This window comes from Fistularia commersonii, chromosome 25 (genome assembly GCF_037954325.1).
Source record: "Fistularia commersonii isolate RoL2024-O1a breed Wild chromosome 25, RoL_Fcom_v1.0, whole genome shotgun sequence".
Taxonomy (NCBI): Eukaryota; Metazoa; Chordata; class Actinopteri; order Syngnathiformes; family Fistulariidae; genus Fistularia; species Fistularia commersonii.
The window spans coordinates 5556276-5573567 of NC_141308.1; the positions used below are offsets into that span (position 1 = coordinate 5556276).

General features: G+C 37.3%; 1 protein-coding gene across 2 annotated transcripts; it reads right to left on the bottom strand.

The window, feature by feature from the left end:
• Nucleotides 1-536: 536 nt before the first annotated feature.
• mapre2 (microtubule-associated protein, RP/EB family, member 2) lies at nucleotides 537-16926 on the bottom strand. Of its 2 annotated transcripts, none has more exons than XM_086172962.1 (7): nucleotides 16852-16926; nucleotides 7872-7999; nucleotides 7055-7200; nucleotides 6725-6941; nucleotides 6474-6616; nucleotides 2137-2295; nucleotides 537-1933 (listed from the first exon to the last, which is right to left on the bottom strand). In XM_086172962.1, exons 2-7 carry the CDS (start codon nucleotides 7990-7992, stop codon nucleotides 1832-1834), a joined length of 888 nt encoding a protein of 295 aa, XP_086029088.1. In that variant the 5' UTR covers nucleotides 7993-7999; nucleotides 16852-16926; the 3' UTR covers nucleotides 537-1831. The 2 variants fall into 2 exon arrangements, with proteins under 2 accessions (XP_086029088.1, XP_086029087.1); XM_086172961.1 differs by lacking the exon at nucleotides 16852-16926 and adding an exon at nucleotides 10496-10754.
• Nucleotides 16927-17292: the final 366 nt, after the last annotated feature.

Sequence of the window (17292 nt, forward strand, 5' to 3'; positions counted from 1 at the left end):
GCGCCTGGCACTCCCGCTGCATTTTCACCAGTGCTGCGCTTTTACAACGATATGAGGGCTTCTGATTTCTTTTATTTTAAATAGTTTTCAATATCGACTGTTTGCATAATGTTGCTGCAATTACAACGCACGAAGCGTCTTAAATTCATCTGCAAATCAGTTACCATCCCTTTTATTTTTAGTGAATGGATTTTTTTTTACAAACATTTTATATTCGTAAGTACTCAATATACCTCAGCTATTCTACCTCCCTAGATATAGAAAATCTGTTGAAACTTGGATTATATCCTGTTAAGAGTGTTTCGTTGTATGTTGTGTTTCATACTCAACATCTTACAGAGCTCGAGAATGAGAATTAAAGATTACCGGTATTTTTTTTTTCAACAATTGTCTGCATATTAACACTGATATACCAAACTGTTATTGGTATTATCCAAATACTAACTTTAAACTACATCCTGTGATTGATATGTATAACTACATATGATACCACATTGATCGCTTGTGATTTGGAGTGACATGACAACACTCCTGTGGACTGAAACATAATTTTATTACAGCAAAATCCATCCGAACTTCAACTTTCAAATTGCAGGTTAAACATACAAAAGCTCACTTAACATATGTGTTTTTTATTAAATATGTAAAAAGCAGGTCAATTTATTCACAAATAAAATGCAAACATGCAACAAGTTTTTTGGGGAATGCATAATGAGTGGGACATGAAAAACATTAACCATTCATTAATTATTGACAGTACATGGTTACATTCCTTTTCATTTACACAATAATATGTGACTAAAGCATTATGGTTCACTGCCCAGTTCAATATTAGTAGATGCAATATTAAGGAAGAGTATATAATGTATTTACTTGAATATAGCATGTCAAATTACTCAGTGAAGCGACTCTAAGACCTGTGGTTTTTAAAAAACATCCAAAACAAATGGCTGATATCTGAACAGAACCACAACTTCCAGCTGAGGTCTAAAAACTTCAAATGCTGCATCATAAGACTATTCCACAATAATCCTCTTTTTACTGTGTTTATGGCATTATCATACTTCTATCAATAAACCAGCCTCACACAGTGAAACACATTGTTGAGCAGATTACCCGAAATCTTGTAATTTGTGTGAATAACTGTAAAACACTCAGATTGGTATTGAACTATATCTGATTCACAACTGATTGACAATGTTTGTCTTCATGAGGATGCAATGCAATATTTTGCACTATTTCTAAGGCTTAATAGTAAATAAGGTGAGGGTCTATGGACAGATTGTCCAATTCAGGGTCAAATGTCAGTGCAACATGTGGAAGGAGGTTAAATAAGAGCTACTACGAGCCCTTTCAGGGCTTTGCTTATTGCATTCTTGTGATTAACATTGTTGATATGCAAAATAAAAGAAAATTAAATTAAGGAAAGGACAGAGGCTGGGAAATTGGGAAAATTAACACTTGCCTCACAGGTATTAAAGATACCTGTCTAAACTTCAGCATTTCATCCCCTCTACTGTAAGAGTCGAATTGACTTTCCACGCACACCGTCCTTGGATACTTCGGCGATGGTCTGAGCTTGTATGCTGGTGGAGGTTGTGACCACAAACCTGCCACAGCGGTTCACAAAGAGTCACAAAAACATCAAACAGCGAGCAGAGGGATAAAAATGAAAAAATAAAAAAACGTGATGGTGCTTCTATACAGGAGGTTGCTTCATGTGCTCAGTCTTTGAGGGAACAAAAATAAACCATGAGGAAAAAAGTAAAATCCTGTAACAGTTCTCGCATATTAAATAGAAGGGTGAAACTGTGGTGAGGGATGATGGCAGTCAATATTCATCTTGTTCCTCCTGCTGATCATCTGGCACCTCCTCGTGAGGCTCCTGCTCCAAGTCTGGTCCGTCTCCCTCAGCAAGTTCTTCAACTCTTTCCTAAAAAATCGGATAGAAAGCTGAGCACTATATGTACTAGGAACAGAATGCTTTGAGGCAAACACTTCAAAATGAATCCTTATTACCAACGATACAATTGCCTCCCTGTGAGTCCACCACATAGCAAATTAGGACTTACATTTTCACTTGAAAACAAATCAATCGCCAAAACACAGTACAGAACTATTGATAGTCTGACTGACCTGATCATCTGAAGCATAAAGGACCTCCTTTAACTGATTAACAAAAGAGGCATTCTCAATAGTCTGGTCCTGGCAAAAAAGCTCCACGTCTCGCAGTTTGCTGAAGTAGTAGTCCCGCTCCTTCTCAACGCCCTCCAGTGCTAACTTTAGAGTGTTCACCTGCAAAATACAATAATTACAAATTACTGTGGGCATCACTGTAGGGCAGGTGTACTGCTAACACATCAAACAGAACAGCTAATTAATCTATATTCTAGACGATTAGTGAATAATATCAAATGAAAATAACATGTATTTATTGCTGCTACTGCAGTTATTGCTTCATATACTGTATGGCTGTTGCAATCTTGCATCACACAGAAGTTATTCCAGTGAGGTTATACAGTTTTTTCACCCGCGCCTGTCTGTCTCTCGTCAGCAAAATTATGTAAAATTTCTTGGCTGATTTTCACCCGAACTCTGTGAGGAGTTATGTTATCAGCCCAAGAAGATCCCTATATAATTTGTGGTAGATCTGTTTATTGTGGAGGGAAAATTATTTTTGTTAAAGGAACATTATATAGTTTTGCTGAGAAGCAGTAGATTCTGCTGATACAAAAATGAAATCTGGCATATCAATTCACATTTGGTTAAATTAAGTTACCAGCCATTGCCAGTGTTTTTAATAAAAACAATATTTCAAATTACCTCAGCAAAACACCAAGTTCTGGGATTATTTGAATGCACTATCATCAGAAAAAGATCCCATAAAAAAAAAAAAAATCTGTTCCAATTGTAAGAACACAAACATGAGACTCATTCAAATAAAAAAAAAAATCTCAGATAACTATTTCTTAATCTGCAATGACAGACCTTCAAAATACCAACAATCGCTCTAACTGGCTAACATTATGACTGTCATATCTGTCTCAGCTGCAGTAGAAATCTGTGTTGTAGTCAAAGTGGGCAACAACATCTTGCTGTGTGGGTTTCATGTTGCTGTTAGTCTAGCTCTATATGAAAAACACTTCTTGTGACACCTGTCCGTGTGAAATATTTGCCAGTTGAAAAAAAGCTCCACACCTCTCTGTACACTGGTAATGACAGGGTAGGGTAAATCCTTCAAGGTATTCAGTAGCAGTGAATGGCAAGGCTAATTTGATAAGTAGCAGAGCAAGGTAAATTGTGACATGATTTTAAATGAAACAGTGAGCCTAAGGCAAAGAAACAGACACATGTTGACACAAGTTGCCACTTTGACTTCCACTTGAAAGTGGTAAAATTTGTTCGAAATAAATCTTGTTTTTAATTTTCTATTTTTATGCACTACCAATGCATCCTGTATAAGCAGTGCATCCGTGTTTCATTATGGGGCTGTTTGGGCTTAGATGGCATAAGGTTTTAAAGATAGCTTTTCATCTGTGCTATTACATTGTACTGCTAAAAAAAAAATCTGAGTTTTAATACTATAAAAACTTTGCCTTTTTAATACTTGTATTATTAAAAGAAAACTCCTCCACATTTTACAACACAATCAAAATATATTCAACAATCAAAAAAGGGAGTTGGAAATATTTGAGGGCTTTTCATTTAAAAACAGACATTAGAAGTGTTGATATCTTATTTATATATACTAATGTTTAACACAGGATGACCTATTTTGGCTGGATATTCTTTCACAAGAAATTTACAGACGTATTCTCGTAATAGGTGAATTATTTGGTTAATTGCGATTTTGTGAAATCTCAAGTCAAAACAGAATTGCTGTGTATGCAATGCATATAAAATCCCCTACCATAGCTGGTCCAATTCTGTGTCTTGCCCATTCCCTTCTATGCTGAATGTTCAAATATGATGTATGTTAGACTTATTTTCGACAAGTCTGAATCAAAGTTATGATGTCAATATGACCACGAGCAGCAGTCTAATTTTGCTAACATTTGCACATTGAATGGGAAAGAAATTCAAGTGGAATCCAAGTTAGAAGATGTGCCTCTAGCCTATACATGTCACTTAAATTTCTATGGCTACTCTGAACTGTTAGCACAACATCATAATAAAAACAGACAACATGATACATATGATGCAGCTGCAAGCTGTGTAATCAGCTTCAGTGTCCTCCTTCAAGATTAGCTATTGTTTAAAAAGATGTACACAGCTTTGAGGCAGGCACCATTCTGCTTATCACACGTCAGTGTACCACTGAAACTTTCCTGTGGAATTTAGAATGCTACTTACATCAAACTGCAATAGAGTACAATTTCTAGACTATTTATTACAATAGATAAGCAGGAATAATTAGAATAGCTAACCTCCGCCGTTCTAGACACAAAACACAACAAAACCCTTCAAACTAATTATCAGTGAATTTAAAATTGAGCAGATAAAGCTTTTTTCTGATGCCATTAATGTACATCATCTAATGAACTAAAATAATGCAACGAAAGTCTCCTTTTAGGAAAACATGATATTTACATTTTTTATATTTTACAGTTTACATTTCATTAAAAGTTGCTAAAACAGAAAATAGCTGAATACTAATATCTTAGATCTTCTAAATAACTTATTCAAAGGCAGATATTAGGTTAAATATAAAGTATGTGTCCAGTCTTAATTGTTGAGTTTTTATGTCAGATGGCAACCATGGGGTGGCACCACTCCCACTTGCAGATTCTGTTTTCCCTCAGTGCTCACTGATGTCTAACTGAAGTCGAACCTTCTAAGATCTATTATCCCCAAATAACATATTGCTTTCAAGCTTTAACAGCAATACATTTCAGTTCCTCCGCAGTGTCGACAGGACCTTATATACTTCTGCTTTCCTGCATATCTAAAGACTACATTTTATTGACTCAGAAATTATTACAAAGACCCATCAGATGTCTCTGTAATGAAGAGTAAACTAATGAGATCACTGTGCCCATTTCTCAGTCTGCTTATTATTGCTTGTTCTGAGTCTCTTTTCCTATTACTTCTTATAATTCCTACTTTGTTACTGGCAGAATTCAAATGCCTGTCCTTTGACAATTGCCGACAGAACTTTTAATTTAACTGTCTTCAGAATATAGCCTTACCCTATGATTTAAATATTTCAAATGTTGATTTCCAACTGTCCTCGTCTTCTGCCTTTTTGTTTAAAGGGCACCAAAGTGAAGGATCCAAATGAAATTTAAATTTTTCCATTGTTAAACCACAAATAGAGCAATTCCTGATGCACTGCAAATGTTCCTGCACGCATAAAAGTGTGGACACAGGATTGCAATAGATTCATAAGCCACCATGGCCATTCTGATGCTATCAACGTTCCACTAGACTGCAATCAACTGCTCTGCAATGATATTGATGGGACAACAACCAGATCCTTTGTGGTCTCTATAGAGCCTCTTATCCATAATTAAAGATACTCTCTATAGCTGTAATATACAGCTTCCTGAGTAGATGTTCAGTTCTGTAGTTATGCTAAACACTAAGACTAAAAATACGTTTTCCAAAACTTAAATCGTTTCACAGGCTACGCCGCAGTTACAACACATTCCTTACTGTCCAGCCAAATCTTGGCTATCTTGCTATTTACAAATATGGTTAGACCACCTATATTGCTGACAATATTTCTTTAGAGGCTTACTGGTTTTACACTTGCCTCAACAAGTGGAGTGCACCCTCTGGGGGAATTACAAATGCTCTTAAGCTCACTCTTCAGGGCCAATGAACAGGTCTACCAGCACGGACTGTGGTGCTTATCCTGACACTATTTATTTATTCTCTACTCTTGACTTGGTTAGGCGCATGCAGGCCCATTTAAGGTAACTCGCTATTGATGACATCACAACAAAAAAGCAGCATGCAGTGATTCAAAATATGGGTCCTAAACCAGCAAAAAAAGGAAACTGTATATTATATAACACAATGAATAATGCGAAGAGCCAGCAGGCCCAAGACCCGGGATTGTTAGTATTGCATTCAGAACATATAGCAAAAAATACACTGCTTTCTTTTCCCTTCTTTTGGGTTATCCATGCCAACAGTAGTACCCTTGCTAAACAGGTTGGCAGGAATAATAAGCTATCTTTGCAACATGGAAAATTAATTTAAAATTAATTTAATATCTATTTCCTGGTGTGTTTTATATATCTGCTGACAGGATGTAGAGATGTTTCACATAATGGCTTGCACTCCTTGATAACTCCAACAGCACATAATCTCTCATCATTCTTTGTTGCAAAATTCACAAATAAACAGAGAGCAAGGACCAGGAATGCAAGTAAAATGGAGAAAGCAGATGGCAGAGAGTTTTCAGGGTGATCCTAAAACGGTCTTTGTGAGACTACTGAACGCTACCTTTTTGATGTAAGACTTGCCTGCTCAGTAAGGTGTGTAACCTGTGCTTCCAGTTCCTTCTCTCCTTTGGCAGGAGTTGGTGTGGCAGGGATCTTTTTGGCTGACGATGGTCGGGATGTTGGTGTTGAGGACTTTGGGGTAGTAGAGCTTGACCTTGAACCTCCTACAGCAGATAGAAAAATAGCTTGCATTATAAATCCACAAAAGTGCTTATGAGTCAGTTGTATCCTTGTAAACAACTACTTTCCGTAAAGTGACAGACAAAGCTTACCTGCAGTTGGAGAACTGGCTGCATGCTGGGACTTCTTTGGCAGGTTGAAAATCTGCTCACCAGGGTCTGGTGGGGGAATGGCATCCTGACCCTGTCTAGCTTTAACTGGGTCATACTCTTTACCATCATAATTGGCATCAAAGAACTTCTTGAACCACTGAATGAAATCAAGATTGTCCTGAAATCTGCCTTTAACCAGTTTCTCCACATGAATTATCTGTGCCAAGAATTAAGAGCAGTATAAATTCTTCAAGTTCAGGTATGAATACAATGACAGTGAAAACCTTAAGAAAATGAATTCCTGACAGGAAATAGGAAATGTAAACCCACCTTGTCCACATTCATTCTCTTGAAAGATGCTTGCAACAGTTTGAAATTATGAATGTATTCATGTTCCAGTTTAGCTTGAAACTTGACCTTCTTAAGACTGATGCAGCCTGGGAAGAGTAGATCCATGAACTGGCAATATGCTGCTCCTAAAAATGTAATAGAATACTAGTTAGGTGATTAAGCCTTTCTTGATATCCTGGAAGTGTTCAAAGTGCCCCCCCCACGCACACACACACACACAAACACTGACAATAGCTATAAGTAGGAACGCTTTGTGTCTGATTAAGCAACTCTCCAGGAATATCCAGATGCTGGAGCTTTTCCATGTCCAGGCTGACCTGGTTTCCTTAAAAAAGATGACCATTGCTGCATGTTCTTATTTGCATAGCTAGTATCAACTTTCACTTGGTTAGACCTTTATATACTTGAAAACACAGACACTAAGTACTTGTGTCAGTGAGGATTGTGAACTCCTGACATTCAAAGCTAAATATTGCATGCAACCAATTAAAAAGCATATACAACGTAATCGAAAGATCGAAGAAAGCCTAGACCTTAACAGGAGGATTTAGGCATGAGTGTTGTCAGAGTGATTGAAATTGGATTACTTGGTCACAGTGGGAAAACAGACATACTGCAAGTTTATTTATAGACAATACTGGCAGGGAGAGGTGAGGGTGTTTCCACAGGTTAATCTTGCCGTCAGCTTGCATTACTTAACCCCTAATTTGTTGTAGTTTCTCAACATACAATGCACATGGATTGAAAAGAAGTAAAAAAGGAACAAGTGAATTTGTGACAACTATTTAATTCTTACCTGAGGAGAGCTGCTCCACTTTTGTATAGTTTAGGCAAAGAATATCATTAACCCAGGCAGTTATGTCATGCCTGCTCATAGTCTCTTGGGTTATTGAGGTAGAATATACGTTGACCGCCATCCCCCAACTGCAACAAAGAAACAGAAATCGCAAAAAGCAGTGTGACAAAAATGAAAAGTTGAGTGTCATAAATGTCTCTTTTTTTTTAGATCTGTTAAACAAACACACTTAAAAATGTGGAAAATGGAGTAACTTATCAATGTGTCTTTAATTATGTATTATGCATAGAAAATTAAATAACAAAGAATAAGAAATCATAAATACAACATATCTCTAAATACTCTATAAATGTTAAAAAAACAACAACAACTAAGTAGGAGCAGTCTTACAATATGCAATAAATCTAGTGTCCATGTTATCTTTTGATGTCTCAAAAGCAATGCTTCATCAAAACTTTGAAACAACTGTGATCAGAGACATCAACAAACATGCACATTTCAAAAATGAAAGGAAAGACAGCTTATTACACATAAAAAATATAAATCTAATAGGTTATGGGATGATATTACTAATCAAAGTGGTTTACACATATGTCATTACTTTCACTATTGTAGAGCACTTATATTAAGAGTCTATTAAAGTTGCAACATCAACCACATTATCCACCTGGATCCACAAAGAACTCCATTTTTGTTCAGCTGGGGTAGTTTCTTCTTCATTTCATGTGTAGCTATGTAGCCCTCTGGCCAGGAAATTAGCATTTTTTTGCAAGGAGTTGAAAAAAAAAATCACAATGCATTAAAATATCCTTTTATATGAAATGCAATGTGGTCCTTTTTTAATCACAATACTTCAAATAAAAATCACTTCGTGAGTGTGCATTCATGATCTTGTACTTCAGATATTCATATGCAGAGGTGCTGTTGATACCTGTTGAAAAATACTGAGAAGTAAAGAATACTTAATATCTTGTGTAAAGTTTTTCTAAAAAAATAAAATAAAAAAAAACTTCAGTGCAGCACTACAGTAAAAAGACCTGCTCCTCAACCCATATTTCTTTTCTGCATTGCTCCGCTTGTAAAAACTTCTACTACATAGCACTAATTTAAAACGTGTAATCTCCTTCAGAGTTAAAAATAAGAAAGTGTGGAGAAGTCTCCATTTAAAGCAATATATGAAAAATGTGTCAGTTGCATTTGGGACTGAGATTGTTTCATTATAGCAGCGACACATTTAGAAAAGCATTGACAGGACTGCTAAACAGCCTGTTGCAATTGTGGCTTTTAGGAAAGTTGTGTTTAAAAGAAAAATAAAAAAATCACAATATGGTGATCAGTTTTGTTCAATCCGTTGTGATTATGTCTTAGTGACAGAATAGATTGAAGTTCTTTGTGCAGCAACATATTTTCAGATGTTCCCGCACACAATATGTATCTGTGCAACTGCACAGATTATTTCTTGCTCAACTAAGTCTCAATTTTGACAAATGTTTACAATTCAACTCAAGAATGACAGGAATTGTACATCTCAACATTTCCTCAAGTGGACACCTCGTCAACATGTCCCCCTTTCAGGCCAAGATATAAATAGTGCAATAGTTAGTTTACTAAACAATACAACATTGCAAAGTATCAAGCAGTTTATTATAGCAGCTCACAATTCATATTTGCTTCTTTAAACAGCACCAGTTAATTGAAGATCTCTGCAAAGACACTATAAAAGGGGACTCTGCGGTCTTCATCGGCTACCCCAAAATACAGGACTTGGACGCCCTAATTTCAATTTAAACTAGAGGCAACCGCTGAATGAACACACCCCTCTAATGTGAAATCAAAACGTGCATAATCATCATTCTCATGGTACACCAGAGTCTATAGGATCATAATAAATCGTCACCATTTAAGTTGGACTATCAACGAACAGCAGGAGTGGAGCATCGGATGACTGATTATATCAGTAAGGAGGAAGGAAACTGGGCCAGCCGCTCTCATGTCAACAAAGCGGATGTAGGAGCTGCTAGCATGCTTTTGTTAGCCGGCCAGGGATAGCCGGTGGGCCGATAACAGGGCTGGGCTGATGTCCCCTTTAAAACGGGGGGAAAACTAGCCCTATGAAGCGGGCGTTGAGGGTACTACGTGGTATAACATTGCAACAAACCACGCTCGTGGAAACACTGCATGTGAATTTAAGGGACGTGTGTGGTGTCATGTCACGATGGGAATATTCTAGCAAGGGCGGCTGTAACATTATTTGTATCATTAGACAAGCGGGATCGTTTCAATCCGAATGTGGTCTGTGATAAAAAAAAAAAACGCACCGGCACGTCTGATGATAATGTACTGACATTTACTGTCACCATTTTTATAGCACGTTGCAAAAGCAAGACGTTTTACGCTAACGTGGGATATCGCCTCGGGCGATTTAATACCATTGCCCTGGACACACAGAACGCTAACATGACAGGGAGACACAACAGGGTGAAATAGCGAATGGGTGAGAAGCAATGCTGCCAGACGACGAGAAGGAGGACAAGGTCGGCATGCCATTTTATGCCTGCAGTAAAATCCGCCTTTTTTGTCAAATTCAGCATGATCGAATCAAATACGGCATTACACGGATTTACCTGTAGGCGCGCTCTCCCCGCACTGTATTTTTCCTGTAGGGAATGATATTGGTTCCGTTGTCCTGGACGATGTCGTTGTTGTTCTCTCCATTTGGGGAAAGGGCTTGGGTGGGACCGGGCATTTGGGTCTCTAAGATGTTGAACAGATTCTCTGTTCTCTCTCTGACCGAGGAAAAAAGAAAACCAGGAACGATGCAAATGCTAAGAAATTGCCGCACCTCCAGGCTCCTTCCGTCTGTGTGCTTATTCCTCACAAATCTCCGCGCTAATGACGATGTACATCCTGCAACCACGTGACTGATGGGGCTGGCTGTCTGGTCCCTTTGGTGAGGTATTCAGTCCACCAAAATGCATTGATGAATTTTGTGCTACGACACCATTACCAGTCAGATTAATAGCTACCGCTTGATATTGCTTTTGAGCTGTAGATCAACTTTGCGACAGGGAGGGGGGCTTCATCAAACTTCCCATCACAATGTCCAATCAATCGGGATATTTGATTAAGAGGATAATGCGGGGGGAACCATTTTCCTCCTCAAATCATTGAATGATGATCAAATAGTTGCTGGCAGGACAACTCCCAACAGCCAATTGTCAAAGAAAATCTAATTAGGTCAGGTATAAATGACCCTGAATTGCCAGTGGAGCATTGTTTTGATAACTGACCACATTAACCAATGAACTCTGTCAGCCATTACTCAAGGGTTCCTCTGTGACATGCAAATGAAATGAAAATTTTGTCTGATTGTGAGAGATGCTCTTAGTCCAGTAAAGCTGTATGTCACACATGACACACTCCATTCATTACTGAGTGCTTTGATATGTTTGGTGGCAGTTGGTGTTAATCTGAACTTGTTTGGGATTTTTATGAACTTGTATTGGTTGTTTGAAAGGAACTTTTGACATACAATGTAAAAAAGGTCCCTGTTTTGATGAAGTGCATATCACAATACATATGTCTGCTTGTACCTTTTTTTTCTATTTTTGTCAATTTATCCTATTCCTGTCATTGCTATTGTCACTCTATTTCTATTGTCCTTTAGTTTTGGTTGTGTATTTTCACCCTTACTGTTCCTTTATGTTGTCCATTATTATTCCTGATTTTGTTGCTGTTGCTGCTGCTGTCTATTTACTCGTGGATGTCTTCTGACTCTATCAATATTCATTTTACTTTTTTATTTGTGTACATTAGAACTGTTACGCTGCTGTCACAAAGGAATTTCCCCTGTGGAGTTCAATAAGGGTTATTTTACCTAGATGCATTAATTTACTCGATAAACTGGTTAGGTTTCAACACTAAGCAGGAACAAATAACTTTAAACATTACACTACATAATATTAAATCATGCTATACATACTGAGTATAATCTTTGATGTGTTAACTTATAAAGCTGTCTTTTTGTGTAAAAAATAAATAGTGTAAAAGGGGTAATGAGATTATTTTACACTAAAGTAAAGATATTTGGTTTGTTGTTTTTTACACAACCTCAATTTAGGTGGTTTTATTTACACCAAGTAGGATGTGAAACAAATTTTTTGAAAAATACATAGGCCATACTTCAATATTAGAAAAAAATAGAATATTTAACAGACACAGCAGTCAGAAGTTGATGATGATTTAGCTAGGATTTGGAAGTACGGATGTTTGTCAGCACCATTCATGACATGATCTTTCTAAATAAAATGGTTAAAATTAAAATTCACTGCTACCTTTAAAACTGCAGAACCTTTTTGTGTGTAATGAAACCAGAGAAAACAATTCTGATAGAATAAGCTGAAACCATTGAAGTATAATAGACTATAAAGAGTAGAGTAGGTGATATTTCCTAAATTGAGTTACTTTATGTGTGACCATAAATATGTCATGTTAGTACATTGCTTCAGGTGGCTACCAAATTGACAAGGGACTGAGGATGGAAAACAAAGTAAAACGTTTTTGTGCCCTATGACATACAGACTGATGCTGACTCAAACAACTGGATTGAGACTGATCTATTTGATTTAATGCAATAACTCACTGTGTGACCAGAGCAATGAGAGTGTGGGAAAGAAGTGAACAAACGCATTAAAGCAGGAGCAGCAGGAGAAAAGTTTCAGGGTTAATGTGTGATAAACGAGTATCAGCCTGAATGAAAGGAAAGGTATACAAGACAATGGTGTGACCAGCTATGCTGTATAGTTTAAGGACAGGGGCATTGAGGAAAAGACAGAAAGCAGAGTTGGAGGTAGCAAAGATGAAGATGTTGACGTTCTCTTTTGGAGTGGTAAGGATGGAAAGGATCAGGTATGAGTCCGCCATAAGGGACAACACATATTAGACCTCTTGGCGATAAGGTCAGAGAGCCCAGACTCAGATAGTTTGAACATGTACTGAGGAGGGAAATGGAATATATTGGTGGAAGGATGCTGAGCTACAAGGCAGGAGGCCTAGAGGAAGATCAAAAAGAGGATTTCTGGATATGGTGAAGGAGGACATGAGGGTTGCGGGTATGAGAGAAGAAGATAGAGTAGGGCTAGATGAGGGCGGTTGATTTGCTTTGGGGGACACCTGAAGGAAGCAGCCAGAGGGAAAAGAAGAACTACTAACTTACAGTGTCCTCTATGAGCAGAGGGAACAAAAATCTGCAGATACTTCCAAAAAGCATTTCTTTACCATTGAAATAACAATACAAATTCATTAATTAGATATACATCAGAGGGTTTCATACCTAGATGGCAAGGTTCTGTGATTGCTGAGTGTCTTTTTTTTTTTTTGTTGCTACAAATATTGATAAATACTGATACTAAGCGAGGCGACGTGATGGCACACTGGTTAGCACCAGAAGATCCCTGATTCAATTCCAACGGGGGTAGGGGGGAAGGGGTCTTTCTATGTGGAGTTCTCCCTGTATCTGCATGGGTTTTCTCCGGCTTCTCTGGTCCCACAAAACTATAGTCACAACCCTAGCTAAGTTCTAAGTTTAGATGAACATGGTTGATAATCAGGGGTGAGGACATACAGCATGGTAACTCAAAGATCTCAGGTATTATAAAAAATGATTTACATAGTCAGCTAATTCAAGACAGATAAAACCTTTTAATTCAGTAATTAAAACAAGCCATTTGACATTGATTGCATCAGAGTTACTGCTGCTGATACCCTAACATCTTTACAGTTACAACCTGGGGACAAAGGTGGCGCGTGTCTATGATCACATGAGCTATGCTGGTCAATATAACTTCTGTTGTATGAGGCTTCTGTATTATTTTACAGATTCATGGTTCTGTTAGTTGTTTGGAAACAGTTCCTTTGCTGCCACCATGAGGCCATGGCTGAGGCGAAATTTAAGTTGATAGCTATAGAAAGTCTTTCAAACAGACCTGTAAAGCTAGCTTTAGCTTGTTTGATCCAATCATCCTGACCTATATTAGAAGTTTGTTTTCAACTCTATGAGTTGGAATCGTTGGATTAAATAATCATCTGTGCATTTGTTCTTTCTTTCTCTCTCACGATTTGTTGATTCAATATCAAAAAGATATGGATAAAAAACCTTCCAGTGCAGCTTCTGTCCTGATGTTACAACATATCCAAGTTATGTGCATTGGTTAACTCAATAGAATTAACTAAATCACTGCTATGAATTATTGTACTTTGTGTCATCATATATTTACATAAATTCTGACAAGAAAAAAATCTCATCAAGGAAAGTCACTTCCCAAATCAATTCAAGTCACTTCTCAAGTTCAAGTCACTTCCCTAGAAGCAAAATTCATTCACAAAATTTTCATGATACCAAATTCAAAACACAAAATCAGTTCATCTAATAAGATTTTCTCCTTTTTTGCTGAAAAATGGAATTGTATAAATCTGAACACTGGTTTGAAAAAAAACATGTTAAAATGTCATATGTTTGCATGCACACTCTGGTGACAGAACATAACATTATAGGTTGACCAATAAAACTTTGATAACTCAGATGAGCTAACAGATGTAGGTGACAACATGATTTTGATTTAAATTATAAACACTGAACCTACTTGTACTGAAACCTACATTTAAACTGTGTCAAATGTTGGTGCTTGTAAAAATGGAAAAAAAAACATAAAAATTAAAAGGGTGGTCAAATTGATCTGTGTATTTTTCATGAAGGATAGATTTTTGAGAATTTCCAAGAACACTGGCGCATTAGCACAATGTCCGACAGAGTTAGAAACAGCAAGCCCATTCATCCATGAATTAGGAAAACAGGAATTGTCTCCACTGCCAGCCCAAAACAAGCAGTACCACATTTGCCTTGCAGAAAACCCATGAATTAAAGTCCTTTCATTCCAGAAAATAATAGCGACACCCGATGTCAACAACTGAACAAAAATCTCACTAGCCCTAAATAACAGGAAAAAAATAGAGCCAACTTCAAGTCCAGTACTATAAATTTGACTTGGTCAAGATACATGAACATTTGCAGTACCAAAGAGACACAGGTTTTGCTGTGTTTCTGTCCATTCCGAGGGGTCTCTAAATGTCCTCAGAAATTATTGTTATATGCAAATGGTCCCAACAAGAGGATTAAACGCCCATTGGGACCAAGTTTGCTCACATTGACAGGTTTAGAGGATTGAAACTGATAAAGAAAAGGCAGTATTTGGTCACTAGATATAAACATAAATGTAATTTTTAATTTCAACTGTTTCACTGTAACAAAAGCAAAAGGAAAAAGGTCATACATTTTCAATAAACATTTTTTAATTTTGAGACAAATTTAAAATTAGTGTTTGCTCCAGGTATACAGTATTTCTTCTTGATTACTTTAATAGAAACAAGGTAATATTTTTAGATGGTAAAGTACAGACATGAAAGCCCTCACTTAAAGGTGGCTCAGTCTGTTCAAACACCTTTTTCGCATTTCAGGGACTCCCTATTTAAGTAGTGTGATAATTCAAATGTAACTCTACCAAAAAATAAACAGCTTCTTTGCCAGAAGTCTCACATCTCATATGCCAGTCAGATCATTACATGTTACCGAAAGATTTTAATTGATGTGAAAGCCATTTATGATCAAGGTCTGCATGGAACATATTTACTCAGGTCTCAAAAAGGTGACTTAACAGGAAATTGCATTCAACCTATGTGAAGTACTTTTATTAAAATAAGCAATGATGTTGATTTACAAAGATGTTACAATTTTGCCGTAGAGCACTGAAAGTTCTGCTCAGTACTTTTAGTATGATAAAAGGCAGGCCTTTTTTGCTCTCATTCATACATGATCTTTTCAATTTATTAGACACATCTAGAGAAAAAATAATGCATTATACAACTGCATCCCTCCAATAACCTCCACTTCTAATTCTGTAGATTGTAATGTTCAGGTTTACCTTATCATTTTAAGAGTGTTGATTTCTATTTATGTTATTATGATGGCTGTGATTAAAGATGCTTCTAAAGTACAATAAGTCACACTGAGAATTGACTTCATATTTGAAACAATTGTCAGTGTGATTCAGGGGGGAAGAGAACCAGAACATCATTCAGAATTTAAGCAAATCAGTGTCTTTCTAAGAGATGCAGCTAAACTGGACAATGCACGCCTTGTGAATGGAGGACCGTTAGTTTTACAATAAATTAACCAGTATGTGGGCATCACTTACGTGTCTTTTGCACTGGAAAATCAAATGGGTGGATGAGGAGTGGCAGCCCCACCCATAGGATAATACCTTTCAATACTGCAGACATGACCAAGAAATACTAATGAAATATGTGAAAAAAATACAAAAATAACACACATTGTGCCTTTCTGCACACCTTTTCAAGGACAGCCCAAACCAAACTTCATCAAAAGGTTACCAGTAAGGGCCAGGACTAAAGAACTGGGCTCTCTGATTGACATGAAGAGTCTACTGTCCCAGTGCTATTAATAAGCTTACCTTAAAACGAGGTAAATCACTGCAGTTCCAATAATTCCTGATGATTTTTTTCAATGAAATCCGGAGCGAAGTAGCTAGCTTCAGCAAAACCCAATGAATAATGCTAACTCAGCTTAGTGTCTGATAATTTAGTGAACATCAGTGAGTGGACAGCGAGCTTGTACATTTCAATGTAAGCACAAATAAAGCTGCACGCCAATTCTTCTGACAGCGGTATTTCTAGCTCTGCTAACAGCCGAAAAGTGAGCAACCGTAGGCTAATATAGTTCTGCCAACACTTTGTCAGAATAGTGATTGCCAACATATGCTCTGACCTGGTGTAACATCATCGTATGGACCAGCGATACACACTTACACACGGAAACGCGTTCCAATTTCGGTGTACACACATCATTTTTGCACGTTTAAAAGTGAATGACAAATTCAAACTGTAAAGGAAAGCAAATCAGACTCACCAGCGAACTCTAACCACAGGTTACAGTGTGTTAAAAAAAGATCCGATCTTTTTTTCCGGCTGACTCACCCCACCCTCAAACGCCCATTCCTACGTGACGGTGTGTTGAAACCCGACACTTGATTGGACAGCATGTCATCAGTGTTGCAACTCATTGGTCGATGCATAACATCTGTCACACAACGGACCAATCGTGTTTTGGTGCGTTGAACATTCGAAACATCAGGCTTCCTGCCTTCGATTCGCCCACTCGAAAGCTAGTCCGTATTTTAGACAATAAATATTTAATCGAGGCAGGATTCAGGACTGGTTCAACGAATTACCAGGTCGTTGCTATTTTTATTTTTCTTTTTTCTTTTTATAAATTGGGGGACAGAGAAAATGATTGGTCAAATGACTGTCCATCCATCCATTCATCCATTATCTACCGTTTATCCTCCTT

Excerpts from the sequence above, each read along its gene's own strand:
- mapre2 (XM_086172961.1), bottom strand. The coding sequence starts at position 10,617 with ATGCCCGGTCCCACCCAAGCCCTTTCCCCAAATGGAGAGAACAACAAC. Across the intron at positions 2,296-6,473 it reads TTACACACCTTACTGAGCAG|GTGAACACTCTAAAGTTAGC; the intron begins GCAAGTCTTACA and ends TGTATTTTGCAG. Across the intron at positions 1,934-2,136 it reads TTTATGCTTCAGATGATCAG|GAAAGAGTTGAAGAACTTGC; the intron begins GTCAGTCAGACT and ends CCGATTTTTTAG.